The sequence below is a fragment of the Tauraco erythrolophus genome, chromosome 1 (assembly GCF_009769465.1).
Source record: "Tauraco erythrolophus isolate bTauEry1 chromosome 1, bTauEry1.pri, whole genome shotgun sequence".
NCBI lineage: Eukaryota > Metazoa > Chordata > Aves > Musophagiformes > Musophagidae > Tauraco > Tauraco erythrolophus.
This window is the reverse complement of record NC_141465.1, coordinates 52,429,204-52,448,568: the sequence shown is the minus strand read 5'-3', so window position 1 is coordinate 52,448,568 and position 19,365 is coordinate 52,429,204. Positions and strand designations below refer to the sequence as shown.

Here is a 19,365-nt window from a genome sequence, read left to right as displayed (position 1 = left end):
CTCCAGGGAGGGTTTTCTCTCATCCCTGGCAGAATTACCAACACACCCTCTGCTGCAGCAGTCAGTGGAGAGAACGGATCTTGGAGGGTGGGTGTGGAGCTCCCTGGCATGCTAGATGTCAAAAATAGGTGCAAATGTTTGATTTTCTTTCTGCTCCTGTTTGATACTATTTATGTTATGGCAAATCTGGACGTATACTATTGCCATAAATAATTGAAGAGCCACAGTCACTTAAAGTGTTTTCTGTAATGCACTCAAAACCATTTGGAATTCCAATACAAGAATTGTCGGAATGTCTGCAGTCTCCTTATTTTAGATGTGGGAGGAAGAAAGAACACCAAGCACAGTCCAGCTAAAGAGGGAAACAGTAGTGCCATCAGATTAAAATGATGCTGTCCACCATCTTCTGCACTGCCAGAAGTACCTTAGGAGTCTTCTTCAGGTACTTTAGGAAAGAGGGACTAGACAGAAGAAAGAGGTAACTTTATATCACAAGTTCAAATCTGTGTTTTAGGGCTTGGGGTAAGAAATACTTCCAGGGACTGCTGTGTCATATAGCACTCTATTGTCCCTGAGCCTCTGTAACACCTCGGGTGCAGGGCAGAAGTGCCCCGGTTCAGACCCTGCTCACTCTCTGCATTGCTGTTCATGCCGCAGTTGTACCTTGGAGCCTTGGCTATGTGTCAGGGACTCACAGTACCAAATGGTGGTCAAACCAAAACAGAAAGTCCCGTTTCCAGGTGTACAGTTTTTACACAGACCAAGAGACAGCCAGGAGGAGGTGGACAGGCAGAAGCATATCCACCATGTACCAGTACAAGTTGGAGACTGAACTGTTGGGGAACAGCACAGGGGAAAGGGACCTGGGGGTCCTGGTGGACAGCAGGATGACCATGACCCAGCAATGTGCCCTTGTGGCCAAGAAGTCCAATGGCATCCTGGGATGTATTGGAAGGGGTGTGGTTAGTAGGTCGAGAGAGGTTCTCCTCCCCCTCTACTCTGCACTGGTGAGGCCGCATCTGGAATATTGTGTCCAGTTCTGGGCCCCTCAGTTCAAGAAGGACAAGGAACTGCTTGAGACAGTCCAGCGCTGGGCCACAAAGATGACTAAGGGAGTGGTGCATCTCCCTTATGAGGAAAGGCTGAGGGAGCTGGGTCTCTTTAGCTTGGAGAAGAGGAGACTGAGGGGGGACCTCATTAATGTTTATAAATATGTAAAGGGTGACTGTCATGAGGATGGAGTCAGACTTTTCTCAGTGGCATCCAATGATAGGGCAAGGGGAAATGGATATAAGCAGGAACATAGAAGGTTCCACTTCAACATGAGGAAGCAGACACTGTAATTTCTGCCATAGTCTGAGCACAGCGGGGAGCCCCTTGCTCCTGGGTATTTACCCCTGAAAGCACTGCAGTGAGCCAGTTTCACCTGAGAAGGCTGACAGTGATTTCCAGCATAGCTCACTTACAAAACATGGGAAAGATCTGGTCACCTTCCAGAAGCAGCAAGCAGAGTGCTGATGAACTCCAATCCTCAGGCTCCGCTTCTCCAGACACCCCAAGGCTGTGGCCAAGAGACAGATGCTCTTCCTCTCCTGGGATCTCTGCCTCCTTCCTACCTGCAGTGCTCCTCTCGCTCTGCCTTTTCTACCTGGGGTGCCGTGTAGCCTTACCTCACTAGGCATGCTCTACAGGGATAACTTTTGATGGTCCAGCCATGAGCTCTTGTTGCTTCGCCTAGCAGTGTTTTGCCTGCGGGATGGGGCTGGTGTGCAAGGATCTGGCACATTTTCCTCTTTTGGAGCAGAGTGTGACTGAGAACTGTGAGTCCTTCAAGCCGTGGAGTGGTCTTCAGCACCAGGAGGTACTGAGCCCACTTAAGGTTTTTAAAAGAGCTTCCCCCAGAAAGGAGACTTTTTTTTTGTGCAAAATGTTTCCTGCATTTTCTACCAAATTTGAACTTGTTTTCTCAAAGAAAATCTCTAGCCTCTTTAAATTCAGTTTGTGCTAGAGGAGAGGTGTGAAATATATTAAGCAGATGAAAGAAGCCAAACCAGTGTAGGGATAAACTGTTCAAGGGACTTAAATTCTAACTATAAATTATTTAAAACATTAAATTTGAATTTACAATATCCCTTTAAATCATTCCGTGTATTCCGTAATCGGAGGTAAGACTTCCAGAGACATTCAGCCTGCTCCCTCGTGTTCAGCATCTCTCTTTCTTTCCTTTTCTTGCCAGCTAAGTACCCGACAGCTTTCTCTTCCTCTCTGTTCATGCTACATTTAAAGTTCCCTTTAGCTGGACTTTAAACACTTGGAATGTGAGTTCACAGTATTCTCCTGTAAGCAAAGATGCTCTTCTTGTTTCTACAAGCATTATATGGTTAGCCCCTTCCAGGCAGAGATACACTGGGAAAGGTGTGTGCTTTATTCAGTGTCGTGTACGACTCCCCTGCGAGCATCCTGGCGTGATTCAATACTGAGTGGAAGACTGTAGCTGTTTTCCTCATTTTTCACTTGAGAGGGGTATGTGGATACACACAGAGCCACACTCACAGTGTCGTCTTCCTTATCCCTGTAGGAAATTGGCCTGGTTCAGAAAAAGAGGCTATTTTTCCTTATCGAATATGAGCGTTAGGCTTGGGATCCAAGGCTCCGCTTACTGCCTTGGAGACGTTTTCAGTCTGCTACTGAAAGTGCTAAATCCTACACTTCTGCTAACGGCTTGGAGGAAACACCATCCCCCAACCGTGTGGGTTTTAGAACTGTTTTAATATATTTTTAAGTGCTTTAAGACTCTCCCTGATATGTAATGGGCAATCTCTAAGCCTGGATGTCGGTCAAAATATCAATAAAACCCACTGCTTCTATTGAAAAGAAAACCTCATGCGGCTTCCCGTGCGGCCATCGCGTTTGTAAATCACTCAGGGCACATGACCTCTTCACCGTATCTTGTTTCCAACTCGCAAAACAATGAAAGACGATTGGGCTCCACGCTCTCGCTGCCGCTCTCCCCCCGTCTCTCCTCTGTGTGATTTTCCTTCCCCCGAGATGCTCTGACGGAGTGAGCTTGGCTCGCGCCAGCCTCTTCCAGCCTAGGGGTAGCAGGCGCCGGGCGGCTTCATGCGCTCCTCGCTCCCGTGAAGGGCAGGATCAGTGATCTATTCCCATCTCTCTCATGGAGGCGGACTTTGGCGGTGGGAAAAAGCAAACCCTTTGCATTCCCTGGGACATCAGCGGACTCATGGACGAAGGGGAGGAGGAGCAGTTTTGCCCGTGAGTAGTAACACTAAATTTGGTAGCCGCTTTCCGTGTCGTCGGTGGATTCACAGCACAGGCGAGCCATGGTGCTGAGAACTGCCCCTATGTTACGCGGGGGCGGACTGAGGTCCGTGTGTCCCTCTGCGTGCCAGGGTGTGCACGCAGCAGCCGACCTCCAGACCCATCAGAGGGTGACCTCGGCAGAGGACGGCTGTGGTGCGGGCATGCCTTGTGCATGCGCGGTGTTTCGGGAGCAATTGAAAGAAGAAGAAAAATCAGTCCTAAATGCAGGTAGAGAAGATGCAGTCCTAGATGCAGTCCTGAAAGAGCAGGTAGAGAAGACAACTCCAGGCTGACACATATGCCAGTATTCATTTAATTTTTTAAACGGCTGTGGGAAAGTGTTTCTTTCTTCTCTTAAAAGGTCAAAAGTCCCCTCCAGTATAAGAGAGTAGAGAAGTCTTGTTCCTACCTAGATACTGTGTCTTTTGATGTTGAAGACCAGAATGTGCACCTGTGAAAACTGCAGCAAGAAAAATGGGTTTGGAAGGATGAGAGAAAGGTTGGCACGAAGAGAAAGATGTTGACAGCATTTTAGGCTAACGTAGTGACAAAATCAAATTTTGCTTCAGTTTTAACCTTTGCTAAGACGAGCAGTCCTGGCTGAATTTCAATACTAATTGGGGTTGTCTCTTTCGATGATCATACACACACCAGACTTCAGCAAAATCTTTAGAACTGCTTAACAATACACCAGGATACTCAGATGTCCTTTGCAATCAATAATATGAGTATGTAAACAATCAAATTTTTTAAGGAGATAGGATGTTTTTCTGATACAGAAACCTGTATCTCACAACACTTACTGACCTCTAATTTCCTTCTGCCTGACCAGGCTTCCCTCATTCCTGGTAGAAGCCGGGTTATGGGACAAAGCTGGGCTGGCTCCACCTGCTCCTTATTCCTTTGATATTTGTAGATTAAAAAGAATCTCATGAGGAAGTTCTGGGTCTGGGGAGGGAAGAGGGTCGGGGGAGGACTGCTCTGCGTGCTTTTGGAGGGCTGTGTGTTGGTTGGTGTGCTGCTGTACAGTTGGCTATAGTCTTGGTCTTTTAGCTGTGACTGTATTAACTGCACAGCAATGTTACTCTTTCTTTTTTTCACTGGAAATCAAGTGAATGGGGAGAATTGAATCCTTTTCTCTCATCTAAGGTATTCCTCTGAGTCAAGATCATGTACTAAGGCTTGGCAAGTGCACTTGGACGTGTGCCCTTGGCTATGTGCGTATAAGGCATCCTGTGCTTTCCTGGTTTGGGGAACATGGAGTGTATCTTTGTCCCCCAGGAGTAATAGAGAGCAGCCCAAGAGCTGTAAACTACCCCAGCAGTTTGTTAAGGGCTTACTACAAGCAGTTACCCCAGACATTGCAAGGGCACAGGTCACAACCTCCTTTCCTATCATGTAGCCCTGCAGGGCAGAGAGCTATATCAGGTTATATCTCAACTTAGATCCAGGATAAATTGGCCCATTAATCAGCCCCTCTGGTGAGGCTTATGGGAACAGGAGGCTCGAGAGCTGCCCCGCAGCACCCACCAGGGCCCAGGCTGCCTCATGGGCATGCGGGACTGCTACCATGGCAGCTGCTGTTCTGCTACACTGATGGTAACGCTTGGCTGGTGACCATTTCACACAAAGAAAAAAGCTGTATTTGAGGAAAAATAAATTAATTTTGGTACCATACTGACTGTTCTTTCATTTACCTTAGGAAGCAATGGGAAAAGGAACAAGATAGCACAAACAACATCAGCTTCTCACAAGAATAATTACACTTCTCCTGCCGTCATAAAGAGTGAAATAAAAACCAGCTAAGGGCACCATATAAAGAAAGACAACAAATAAAGGAAGTGTGGATACAAATCAGTACACAGCAGTGAATCAGTGGATACAGCAGTGAACAGTGTCCATTTCTTATCATAATAGTCTATATTATTATCAGTTTAGTCTCAGCTAAAATAAATCTTGAACTATGCATTTGTACTTGCACATGTGGCATGCTCCCACCCTCCCTCCGTAACACAACATACAAGGTCCATTCAAATGGCTACTAATGGCTGAAAATAGTAAACTCCAATGAGATACGTGATAAACTCTCGGTACAATTGCAATCTTCTTTTGCAATCATGTGGATATCCTACCAGAGGAGGTCAACTCCACTGTGTTTTGAAGTCCGGTGAAGAACAGGTGTGGGAGGTGAAGGTACAGAGGGTTCAGTAGGTTTTACCAACTCTTTTTATAACTATTTTCACAAACATTTATCACACACTGAAATGCCATCAGAGTTGCTTTTGACTCCTCTTCTGACATGCCCACATCTTTCAGGATAGAGCATCTTAAGACGTTGAAGTGACATTAATTTTCCACTTCATTCAGTTTGGTTTTTTGTTTTTAAGCTGAAAATCAGTATGTTTAAATGGATTGATTTAGCACTCATTGAGGTAGGTAGGATGAACTCGGGCAGTGACATGGTTTGTTTTTTCTCTTTCAGTTCTAGGGCTAGTGTTACTCATTTCATATGTGAACAGAAACACAGGAGCTGATTGACCTTCACGTTAGGTGGTGTATGTGATTTGTTAGTTGCCTGTGAAACCTTTGACTTACTGAGGCTCCTGCTCCACTTGCAATGAAGCTTCAAGCACATGTTTTTGATGGATTTCAAGGTGGCAGAGAAGCGGTTCAGTGAGCAGTGGAGCCAGTCTCATGCTCTGATTCCCTGATGATTTGTGTCTTCAGGTTGAGCCACCATGTGGACACTTGTTCAGCTTGGGCAAGCATTTTTTCGCAGTCTCGCTTCCTCCTTCCATGAATCATGTTCAAACCAAACACTCCTGATTCTTCTGCTACTCTGTCAAATCTCCTTGAAATTTGCCGGCAGCTTCACAAGCTATTACGAATGACAGGTAGACATATAGATAGCAAGGCTAGATAGGCCTTGTTGGGAAACCATAGTAGATATGTACAGGTGTCTCTAAAACAGATTACTTTCCATTTCAGCATTTTACATTGGTACTTGCTCTTTGGAGGGGAGGAGTATGATGTGTCCAGGCCAAGCCCTAAGAAGTGCTACGTACCTTTGATTCTGTCGTGGGTTAGGCCGATCCGGCAACTAAACTCCACGTAGCCGGTCTCTCACTCCAGTAAAATGGAGAGGAGAAAAATGTAATAAAAGAGCTGAGGGTCGAGACAAGAACAGAGGAGCACCCACCAACCACGGTCCTGGGCAAAAGAGACTCAGTTTCCTTAAAGCAAAACAGTTTATTAACAGCTACCTAAAAAGACAAAAGCACACAAAGATGGTTACTTGAGAGGATAACAAGAAAACAAGGCCTAATCTTAAAATCAACACCACTCCCCCCCTTTGCCTTTTCTTCCCGGCTCTACCTCCGCCCCCAGCGGCGCAGGGGGCAGGGAATGGGGGAGTGCAGGTCACTTCATGCCATGCTGTTACTGCCGCTTCTCTTAAAGGAGAAGGAGTCCTTACACCATTGTCCCTTGCTCCAGTGGATCCCCTACTCACGGGGAAAATGTGAGTCCTACCTGCAGGATGCAATCCTTATCCCATCGGATTGCTCCAGGTGCGGGCTTTACCACAGTCATGGATTCTTAGGGAGTTGTTGCCACTCGCTCTGGCATGGGTCGTCATACAGACCTTAAATGCGCCTCCATACAGACTTTAAATGCGTAAATGTGCCTTGACCTGTGCCCATGATTCACAACAGTCTCAGGCTCAGGCATCTCCTTTAACGAAACATCTCCCCATCGGCGGGGGTCATCCCACGGACTCTAGATGCGTACCGTGCTCAGGCTCTGGCATCTCTTCTTGACGTGGATCCTCCACGGGCTGCGAGTGGGTCTCTGCTCCCCCGAGGACCACCTTTAGCTGCGAGGGGGAGCGCTCGCTGTCTCACCACTGGTCTGCAAGGGGGACTCAGCTGCAGCACACCTCGTCCCGTTCCATCTTCACTGACCTGGTGTCGGTGTGGCCGTTTCTCTCAGATCTCAGATCTCAGTCCTCTCTGGGTGAACTCGGCCCGGTGGGCACCCCGGGAGCGGGGCTCTCCCTGAGTTCCCCAAGTGGCTCCACCGCCGCCGCCATCCTCAGCGGTTGGCACCGGCCCGGCCCAGGCCGCCAGCCCAGCTGGGCGCTGGGGAGCGGAGGCAGCGCCACCCTCCCTTCACCTTGCTCCTGGGAAAAGGCACACCTTTCTGGTGCCTTTGTCCCGACGTAAATAGGGCAATTTGCAGAGGCACCAATTGGCTTAAGCCCCAAGGGGGATGGGAGTCCGGTCTGATGGGCAGCTTCTGCCACCAGAACCATCCCCCCCACATCAAACCATGACAGATTCCTATTAAATGCCACATAAACTCAGGGTTACTCTGCACCTTTCATGCTCTGGCCAGGGATTTGGATCTGGCTATGACTTTCTCCAGAATTGAGGCAGGTGGTCTAATAGCTATAATAAGTTAATTTGAGGGAGAAAAAAACAACAAACCTCCTCTGATTAAGCACCTCAGAACTGTAGTGACCCCAGCTGTATTTTAAGTGATGTGCAGACTTGCACTTGGCAATAAGAATCTTTTAGATCTCATTTGGCCATTTCCTATCTCACTTTGGGGCAGATGCTATAAAATGCCTAAAGCAAAAAAAGGTTTCACCTTGGGATGTTCTGTCATAGTATGATGGGACTTGTGATCGCAGCTGCAAGACAAGCACCATTTTACCTGGGGAGGTAGAATGTGCATTCCTGATCCCCTCCAGTAATGGTCCCTCACCTATCAACAGTAATTATCTACTTCACAGCTGGCTTGAAGCAGTGTTACTTGTGTAATTGGGCAAAGCCCTTGAATTGGGGGGCAGGTGGCTGGGGCTGATGGGCAACAGGAGGTCAGGAATGCAGTGTGGGAGAGAGGGAGGCTTGTGGTGAGGTGGCTTTTGCCTCTCAAAAGGGACTGTGGAGTTGTGTATGAGGTGACAGGAAGGGTGTCTGGGGCTCAGGCAAGGGCTCACCGAGGAAAGAGAGAAATTTTGGCTCAGCTATGCCTGGGACTGGAGGGAAGAAGGCTGAGAGGCAGTGTGGAGTGCTGGATGTTTTGATGCCCAGTATGCTGCTCTTCAAACACTGCTGTTCTAAAGCTGAAGGTCACCTTAGATTCAAGCTTGCTTTAGATTTGAGTCAATACAGGAATTGTCTCATCTTTCTGTAGAGCATTGGTGGTTACATTAACCAGCTGGGGTTTTGTCTGAGAGGCTGCATTTTGCTATGAGCCCTGGCTTGTGCCGCAGAGATATTGAGCCTGGTTTGGAAGCCGCAGGAACAGCAGTTACTCAGAAGCTTGTGGTATTTGGGTTCTGGTACTACAGTTAGCGTGCTGATGCCCACTTCAGTCCCATGCGGTAATATCTTCTCTTTTAATTAAGAAGAGAGTGCTTGTGAGTTTGTGTGAGGCAGGCAGGGTGCTGTGGGAAAATGGCAGAGACAGGACCTGCCAGCCTTTCCTACAACCAGGTAGGGTGCTATGGTGTTTAGGACTAAGGTGAAAGAGAGAAAGAGGAGCAGCTTTAAGGCTGCAAACTTTTGTTGCTTAAAATCAGTTTGATTACAAAGATGGCTGTACACAAGCACTGGTATTCATGACTTATTATTTTTTACTAAGTTTGATATTGACAGCTTTTCAGAGAATAAATGCCTGAAATACCTCCTCATAGCTTCTATCACAAAAGTGTTTGAGCGAGAGATTGTTTTACTCTTTTTGCAGGAGAAAAAAAAAAATCTAATTAATTTTACCTGTCAGCGAGCCAACTGTTAACTCAGGATCCACTGAGAACCTTTTGATTAACTAAAAATTGTCCTTTTATTAAGCAAATTAGAGCCATTCAAGCAGCACATGACACATTTTTAAAGCCACTATTAGAAGTAACTTACTGAATGATTTTACAAGAAGAAGTTGATTTGCCAGGAAGAGGAGACCATTTTAGTTTCAGGAGAATTGGGCATAGTCAGAGGTGTAGCATCACAACATACAGTGAAGCTAAACAGCTGTACTGTTCAGGATGTTCCTAATTATTTGTTTCCTGTATGAAAAAAATCTGCTTCTTGTACATTAACACTCAGGAATGTTAAAATATGAGTTAAGAGTAAATAAGATGAACTGCATTTAGTCACTGTGCCAGCACTCTCAATAAGAGTTGACCTTAACTCAATTAAGCAGAAATTATTTTCAAAGTGATATAAACTAAGTGGTGTAGTAGAGACAGCAAGCTATTAGATTGCAAATTATTATGTATGAGGGATCTGCAGTAATTGCCAATGATTCCTAATATATAGCAAATGTGAAGTCATTCAAGCTAGAGCGGTGCTAGGGCAGAGCACACACCCCGATGCTTATGTAGAAGCTGGCATGCAATAACATGTTACCTCAAAACTTGTAGTCCGAGCACTAAATCACTTGAAGACCTTTTTAATTCTATATGAGTGCATCTGCAAGAGAATTCAATGATGTTTACCTACACAACCTTAAAAATGGTTTGGGATTAACTCCACTGACTGTTGTCCATAACCAGGCTGTGGTATGTGAGCGGTATTCTGGAAGGAGCCAAGAGACAGCTGAAATCTATTCTGCCAGTTGCCTTAGGGACATGCTGCAGCACAGAGGCTTCAAGACCCCCTTTGAAAGATGTGATTGAGCAGGGAGTGCCCTCCAGATGAAAAAATGGCACCAGGAAATGCCTCTGTTGTTGAACTTGTGGGTGTGAGGGAGCTGGGGACTGCCAGCACTGGTGCAAACTGGCAGCTCCTAACACCTGCCAGGGTGCAAATCCTCAACACTCAAATCAGGCTTCAAATATCTCTGTTCCACATCTCATTGCAGTGGAAGGTGTCACCACATCCAGCTCCAGATCTAATCTGGCAGTGCAGCTTTAACTCATGTATTACATTGTCTGTGAGTAAAAGGGCCAGGAAAACTTGTCTGAATCTCCCATTGACTCCTTGGCACGCTTCCCACTTTCCCTGTCTCATTTGGCATTTCTGTGCTCACTCATAATGAGCATTCACAGAACAACAATAAAGAGGAAATTTGGTGAAGAATAAAGGTAAATTTATTAAGGCTAGCAAGCACAGAGAAAGCTGATGTGTGCCGTGTCTATAATTTTGCCAATAATGCTGCGACAAAAATAGCAGTTTAGGGTTTGTGTTCAACTTATGCATCTGCGTTGCTTCTCTGTTGCTTTGCAATCAGGCCAACCGCCACTGCGGAGACCATCAGTGACAGTGATTACATTATGACCTTTCAAAGCTTACTTTCAGAGTAAAGATTTTTGTCCCATATTACCGATAACTGCTGACTGAGTTTAATGCAATCCTCCCAGTGCAGTGGAACTGCAGGGTTTGTGATTTCCATCATTTAATAGATCAAGTGTCTTGGCCATGGGGGAGACAAACTGTTGTAACAGAATCCTTGTCATTTGGTGAATTTCAAATTCATCCCAAGATGCTCCGTATTTGCTGTATGCCTCTGCTGCCCTGGTCTTGTAAATGACGTTAGCCTGCTGTAAGAGGTGTAGTCAGAGCCAAACTTCAAGGGTTTTTCAAAGCTTTGTGCTAATATTTTATCTCCAACCAATCCATGGGAGCAGAGAGCAAAAGGAGATATGTTAATCCCATGTTTCAGCCCTCCATGGCATGCCATTTTGGAAGGGACACTGTCTAGAGAGACTGAATTGAGATGTAGGCTTCTGTCTTACATGTTTGCTGCTTTTTGTTATAGAGGACACTAGTATTAATAGAGTCCCAAGAAAAAATTTGCTTATGAGCAACAAAAGAAGCCACAGCAATAGCTGGACTGTTTTCCCCAGGCAAATCGTGGCAACCTGAGACACACTGGGTAAGGCAGGACTTGTACAGTGCCTGGGACATTTTGTGGCTACTGAACAGGAGAAATGGACACTTGGCTGCTTCAGCAATGTGTTTCTTCCAGGACTGCAGCTTAAAGAACTTGTCTCCCAACACATGTGCATGTATACTCTTGCGTGCATGCACATACCTGCATGCACAGGTGTGTGCACATGTACTGCATCACCCTTCCCCCTACCCCAGTCAGCTTTCCTTTTTGGATAGAGCAAAACTGAGGTATGGTAGAGTGGCAATTCCTGTTGCACATGCCAGGGGCAGGATGCCTTTGCTTTTGCCATGTACTGACCCAGAACAGGGTAGGAAAGCCCTCTACAACAAGGGGCAGCCAAAGCCACCTGGAAAAGATGCTGTGGTCATGCTAATACCGTGAGGAACAGGATGTGCCAGTTTGTATGAATTACAAAACAGACCTTTCAAAACTTGATTTTGAAATTCAGGTCAAATTTGGAAAACTTGATGTTGTTACTTTAGGTTTTGCGTCCCCTGCACACAGGTCAAGGTGGGCTGACTGGGAATGACGGATTGACAAAGCCAGTGCAGGGTGGCTTTGAGTGATCAGTGCAACAGAAGCTGCTCTGAATACTCATCCTGCTGTTTATTTTTTTGATAAATATGTCCATGCCTACCTTATGGTTGATGGCAGTTTGTTTCTCCATTTGTATACTAATGAAACAATTAATATAATAAACCTGTGCCAGAATTACCACTTCTAGGAGTTTTGTGGGGATGTGCTTTTTCACCTGTGCTTTTTCTTGGTCTTGGTTAATGGGACAGCTGACACTTTGCCAAACATGCCAGTAGTTTACAGTGAGAATGTGTTCGATGGGTTCCGGATGAGACTCCTGAGCTGAATCACAGGGTCACTAATAGTAACAGCTCCTCTTCATTGTAGTTCCTGCTCTTGGCATCAGGGGAATGGCTCTGTATTAACAACCTGAAAGAGAAAGCCTTTAGAGCCCATTCCTTATTGGTTTGCCGAACTAACCAGTTCCCTCAAATGATATTGATACCCCTGCAGTGTAATTTCTTCATTAAACAGAGAACCAAATATTTTCCACACTTCTGCTTTACAGAATCCTGTATAAACAAGCTGGGAAGTCTCATCTCTTAAATTTTCCAATGCAAGAAACTTCTGTCATTTTCTCAAACACTGAAATTTTGCTCTGACCATTAGATATAACAATCTTTAATGCTTTTATTGTACAGTTCTGGTATCCACCTTTTCCACATATTGTCTAAAAGAGCATTAACTAGATGCATGGGAGTTATGAAACTAGTCAGCTAACATTCGAAGCAAACATTTTAGCAGCACGCCCCCGCAGTTTTCAGAGGCTGAACTTTTGTTTCAGCTGTGATGTTACACAATCCTATTTCCATGGCAAACTTACAGATACACACTTGTCAAAATTCATGGTTTATTTAGCAAAACTGTCGAGGCACATATGTGCCATATGCATTCTCCCATTCTTTACAGATATGCTTTTTAAAACAGCAATTTCCTGCTGCAATTAAGTCTGTTGCTCGGACTTCAATAGATGTATTTGGCATTGAAAGGGAATCTGGCTTGGATCCCTGTCACTAAAAAGAGCATTGGTCAAAAAAATCCGCATGTTCTTCTACTGTTCCATCTCCTGCCTATTACAGCCTTTTAAACATCCTTTGTTTTATTTGATATTTCTTTTTTCCATCCCATGGGTATTTATCCTATATTCAGAAGGATCCTATTTTCTCTGAAGAAAGCTGTACCTAGTACTTGCACACACCTTAATATCAAATATTTTGAGCACTGTCTACCCATGAACCTCAAAGATCTGTGTCTGTTAACTGTCGTGACACCTCCTTCATAAAACCTAGGATAAGCACATGGGCAGTCTGAGGATGAAGCAAAGGAGATACTTGCTTCTTCCACCACAGAGATGTGTCAGGCAGGCAGTGGGAGGTGGGATTTTGTGATCTCTTGCCCTACCCTGCAGAGAGAGGCGTTGCCTCCTTGCTAGGTCTGAAGCAATGGAAAACAGCAACAGGCAATGGAAATTGTATGCTCAGGCCTTGGAGTCCTGTTAAGGAGAACCTGGGAATTGGGTCAAAACAGAAAACTTTATGGGGCACTGAATTTTTCTGTAAGAAACTATATATATGTATATGTGTATATATGTTTTTTTTTTTTTTTTCTCTTCCCGGTAGCATGGAGAAAATCCCCCTCCTGCCTTTGTGTCACTCCTGTTTCTTTTTCCTCAACCATTACCACTAGGTCCTGGCTCTTTGATCTGGTCCCAGTTTCCTTGCCCATCTATGATGCATCCAACTCCATCCCTAGTGCTCTAGCCCCCAGTGCACTCACACCTGTGCTCCCAACTGGCTGTCACATTGGTGTCCCCATCACCATTGTGGTACCTTCTGTGTCCCTTGCTTTCTCCCATTCTGCTGTCCCAGCTCATGACCTAGTGCCAACCTCCTCTCCTCTCATCTTGGTATCTCTACCCTGCTTTCTCCCAGGCTCCTCACACTCTTCGCTATTTATTAATTATATTTGCAACAATCCCTGGCCTCCAGGCTCAAGCGTGTATTGCTTCCTTTGCACATGGTACCCTGAGACAATCTGGTAGTTGCCAAAACATGGCACATAAAGGCAAAGCTTCCTGCTTCCCATTCCAGTGCCTGTATCCATGGCACAGGGCAACATTGTGCCATGGAGCCCCTTGAAGAAGGTATCCTTCACACATGTGCTGGGGTTTAGCTGCCTAGAAACACAGCAGTGAGCCAGTAAAAATGGAAACCAGGCTCTAACAAGAGAAAGCACATTCTTGGAAAGGATGATGTAAGGCTGCTTATTTGGAGGGTTATTATCAAACCTGCCTGTAACAAGGAAGCCCAAGCAACAAATTAGCGAAAACGCAAGGCACAGAACTGAGGAGCCTCAGCTCTAATTTTCCTTACTCCGATCACCAGGCTGACATAATCTTGGTTGATTGTGTAAAGTGTCATTAAGAATGAGCAGTGAGCCTTTTCTCCCTTTGCTGATTGCTCCTCCACCCCCGACATTAACGCAGTGCATACTATCAAGCCATGACTTAACTCTGAGCCAGCACAAAGCACAGCCACAGCAAAGCCAAAATGACTTGCAGCGCTAGAAGAACAGAAGCAAAATCTCTTCCCTGTCCTTGTCCATGATGTGGGGAGGCAGTTTTGCACTGTGGCAAAGCCATTTGCCTTGGGAGAGAAAGGGGAGAGAGGAGTAGCATGATGAAGAGACTGTGCCCTGCTCTGCAGGAGTGATCACTGGCTGGAGCTGGGGGAGGGCAGCTGGGAGCTTGCAGGGGGATGTATAGATCACTTTTCTTTTTTTTTTTTCCTGCTAAATCACCCTAGCAAAGCCTCCCACTTGACTGCTCTAGCTTACTTAGTTGTCTCTCACCAGTGACAAACTGCCTGTGTTCACAAGAAGTCCCTCTCCATTCAACAAGCACTACTCAGTCCTTCACCTTCCCAGTTTTGCCACGTGAGGGACACCTGGGATGGCGTGGGAAAACGAGAGGGGCTGGCAGGGAAACCCTGGCCAACTGGACTTTGATTTATTTTTTTTTTAAAGAACAAAGCAAACATTAGCTAGCTATGGTGAGAGTATGCAGAAAGCTGTGGTAGAAGAGAAACCACAGAGAGAACATTTGAAGCCCTGGTAGATCAGCCCGTATTATTCAATATAAAGAGCTCACTACATGTTGAAGCAGTGAGTGGCTTTGGGTACCAGAAGACTGACAGTTCAGAGTATTGAGGTCAGACTCCTGGACTCGGAAGTGACAAAGCAAATGCTTAATTTGCTGGACTGTTTCACAGGAAAATGAAGAAACCTACCTGAACTAGATAGACTGCAGCTTTTTGCTGCACCACAGGTAACAATCAAGGTAGGATATATTTTAACGTATTCTGGTTTAGGGCCAGCAGTCATCTTTGTAGTATCTTTGCACCTTCCATATGCCATTAGTAGCAATATACACAGCAACCTTAATTTTGCATTCTTTTTGAGGCTTTAAGGTTTTTTGCTAGTTTGTTTGGTTTGCTTTGTTTTTTTGGAGAGAGGGGAGAGAAGGAAAGGAACCGAATGTTAGTAAAGTCATTTGGAAGTGAAAGAAATGTGCAATTTTGAGGGTTGACTGTGACAGAAAGTCTTTCTCAAAGGGCAAGCTGTTACAGCATTTCAGTAATTTGCCTGTTCCGTATGGTTGTTAAATAACCAAATCCTTCAGCTGAAATTGCTCTGTCCCCACTCTTGTCTGGTACCACTGGGCAAGGTAAACGTAGTTGTTGTGGTTGCGAGTAGATGAAGTTTCTTATTTGGCACAACTGGAGCTTGATCCACTTACTAGTAATAAATACTAAAGGATAAGCAGAAGTTAAGTTGGATAGAAACCAGAAGTATTTGCCAAGCGAAGTTCCTCAGTTTGTCCCAGAATAAATCAAAGGGCCTTCTGAGATAGCTGTCAGAGATTCAGAATTAGACGTATCCTTTCAGTGAAATGAACACAGATTGTTTCATAGATTTCCCTTTGCTTTAGAAGGTACGACAGCAGCATCAAGGACACACAGTCAGGAACAATAGTCCCATTCTCCCATCACTGCTCTGCAGGGGGACAGGCACATTTATTATTCCATTTCCACCTGCACCAACACCCTCATGCTTCATCGTCTCCCCTTGTTTCTAGAAGCATTATGAATCACCTGTAGAAGTATACAGCTCAAACAAAGTTTCATCTCTCCGGCTAGCTTTTCTGCTCTGCCTGTCTAGTTTCAGATGTCCAGAAACTTATAGCTACATTAACATCTAACAAGGCTTAGGCAGGGTTTGCTTGAATTATTCATACAAATTACTGTCTAATTCCTTCTTGAATTGATTTAATTTATTCCTCCCCTTGCTAAATGTAGAAAAAATACCTGTGTTCTATAACCACTATTATTAAGTAGCTCAAACTATTCCCTCTGATTGTGATTGCTTGAATATCAGACTTCTTGCTTTGAGAATTAATAGTAGGTTACATGCTCTTGGCCTGAGTCTTCATTGCTCTGCCCTACACCAGGATGAACGGCTACATGTAGAAATAATGTCCTTATTCCCTGTTGTTTTAAGGACACGTGTGAATCCAGTCCCTGGAAGCATGCTCCCAATTTAAGAGCAATCTGTTCATCCGTTCTTTCAAGTACAGCACTTTTCTTTCAATGCCAAAATTTGAAATAACAGAATTGTGTCCTCTGCCTATTTTCTTAGTCTTTCGTGCATGTAGCCACCTATGCAACTATTTCATTAACAAAACCCTCTTTCCAGATAATGCATTGTTCCTCCTCACCTAAACATGGGTTGGAATTTCCTTTTTTCCTGTCACTTGAAAAATAACTGGAAATACGTGCATAAGTTTTAGCACTGAAATATGTGCATGGGCAATTTAAAAAGTCCCTTTCATGTCAAAGTTATTATGAGTGACCAACCTCCTTTACTGCAGGGATCAGCAAATATATGAGAGCGTTATGTCAGATTTTCGGTCTCTTTGCCAAATGAGTCCTTATACCTTATAGGTCATCAAACCACCAGCAATCATTTCGTTAGTCATAAAAGACTTCCCTCCCTAAAGCACTTATCATTTACATGCCCGAGATTGGGACAGAGAACCGTGGCGCAGAAACAGTAATGGAGGAAATCTGAGAGGTGAAGCCAGATTTGTGGCATGACTAAATACATACTAAATAATAATGCTGAAATGAAAGCAGTTAACCTAAACAAAAATATTTGCTGTGTTCTTTTTTGTCCTTCTTTTCTTCTTAAAGATGCAAGTATGTAGGTAAAGTAACTAAGAAACAATGGAATAATGGAAAATACGTGTTTGCACTTGCGAAACCATGTGAGTAAAAGTACCAGGATGTTGAATCAAACATAGATAACAGAGTTAATACTTATCAATCTTTACCACAGGTAGCTTTCGCTATATTGTTATTTAACTACTCTGTATCTAATAATAACTAACAGAACTTATAAAATAACAGATTAAAGTAACTATTTCTATATAAGTAGTAGGTAACATCAGTGAACCTTCTACAGTAATGCTGCACGTGTAAACACGAATTTAATATTATCATACACACGTACATCTGCAAACAACTAGCTTAAGATTTATGGGTGTTTATTACATGAATTTAGCAGAAATGTTTGTCTGATGCTGTTTTGTTTTCATAGATAAACTGTCTTCTTTTTTTAAAAGTATTTTAGGTGGTTTTTTTTCCCCTACAGCTTGGAAATTCTTTCCCTGGAAAGTGTTTTGGAAAAATGGGTTTCCTTTGGCTGCTATGGATACAAAAAAAGCTTAAGTGTCTCTCGGGAATTTTTTGTGTTCTTCAAAGTAAGAAAATCAGAGGAGGGAGTTAAAAAAATGAAGTGCCATAAGCAGAAATAGATTTTACAGTCCTTCTACTGGAACGCAATATCATCCCAGTGGAAGTCATTAGACTTTTTTTCTCCATATGTAATGAAGGACTACTGTGACTCATTCCTGAATTGTAAATGAATTTTTAAAACCTTTCAGAGCCATGGTCAGGGACATCATAAAAATCAACAGCTCAGGATTTCATTCCAACCTGTAATTCCTCGGCAAGGAGATTATACAGGTCAGCTGCTCAGTAAACCCTGTTTATAATCATTGAACTTCAGGTCAAGTGTATTGCTAGGAAATTAATTTTCACTGGAAATGTAAGTGCTGATGAACAAAAATCAAAAGCATTTATGACCAATTATACCTCTAGAAAGCTAAACGTGCCATTTTTTTTGTTGCTGTTTTAAAATATTAGTGACCAGAAATCACTGGAGATAAATCAACAAAATAATTTCCACAGGCTTCTTGTCAAATTGACTGCTATCTTTATTTTTCTCTCAACTCCATGGGATGGAAAATGGCACCACGTCGGTCTTTCTTATGCACTCACTCACATATTCAACACTCACATATTCACTTGCCAGAAGTGGGAAATCTTGTTCAAAGACTATTGTCAAATATTGTCCTTTCTAGCCTATTCTCACTTAGCCTCTACTTTTCAAAATAACTGTTTCTTCTAATGGGATTTTATCCTTTTTCCCAACATCTGGTCTAATAATGGCTTGGTAATACAGAGAACAGTGGGCAGGCAACTGCATGGCAGCCAAAGAACGGTATCCCCTTCCCCGCATCCTGCCATAGCTTAATCTTCCTTGTGTGTAGCTCACAGGGGTGTATCTCACCAGTGGCCTGAGAGGTCGGTATCACTTCTGAGAATCAGGTGTCAGGTCAGGCTGGAAGCAGTGCAGAGGGATCACAGGACAATGGTATTTTTATTCATTTCTGTGGCTCTTGGAAAGTTACTTCAACGTTGTGTGCCTCAGTTTCTGCATGTATAGCAAGCATATGGTTACTGATCTCACAGGGCTGCTAAAACATAGTTCATCAATAACTGTAAAGCACACTGTGTTCCTCAGATAGAAAATACAGATATTTTAGAAGATTAAATTGAAATACTCACAGAATCCTTTAGAGGCTTTAAATCCTCTACTCCATCCATTAGGAACACCTACTCTAACCTGCACAAAACAGTCCCTAAACCACCTTTCTTTTCATGAAAACCGCAACAAGTTCAAGCGTCTTAGTTGTGTTCAGAAAATATTCAGAGTGAAATTCTATCTCTGCCAAAGTGAGTGGCTAGGGTTTTTTTTCCAATTTAGATTTAGAGTCTCTCTCTCTCTCTCTCTCTCTCTGTTTATGTCCTTGGGATCATATTCCAATGGCTTATTGGCCTCATGGCTAAAAATCTTCAGTCTGGAGATGGCACTTCCCAAAGGAGTCTGCCCATCCTGAGATTCGTTTCAAGCCATCTCTTCTGCCTTGTAATTGAATATTAAATATATTCTGAAATACATTTAATAACATCTTGTGGCTGCTGGTCTTTGTAAAAACAATAACATAACTATTTTCTAATAATGTGAAAGCATATTGCCTTTCCGAACATCTCCAGTTTACACACAGGAAATAGCTCAAAGGGATGGGAAAAAAATAGACCATTCTCACTAAGAGAACTATTAAAGTGGTTTTCAAAGGCTGATACTGAGAAAGTAACGGCAATGGAAAAA

The 19,365-nt window shown here is 44.0% G+C and overlaps 1 protein-coding gene across 1 annotated transcript in view; it reads left to right on the top strand.

Moving 5' to 3' along the window:
* Positions 1-3,175: 3,175 nt before the first annotated feature.
* FRMPD4 (FERM and PDZ domain containing 4) overlaps positions 3,176-19,365 on the top strand; it is a 421,749-nt gene continuing 405,559 nt past the window's right edge. The window contains exon 1 of the mRNA XM_086609395.1: positions 3,176-3,273. Within this exon, the coding sequence (XP_086465521.1) occupies positions 3,176-3,273 (98 nt within the window). The remainder of the gene's footprint in view (positions 3,274-19,365) is intronic.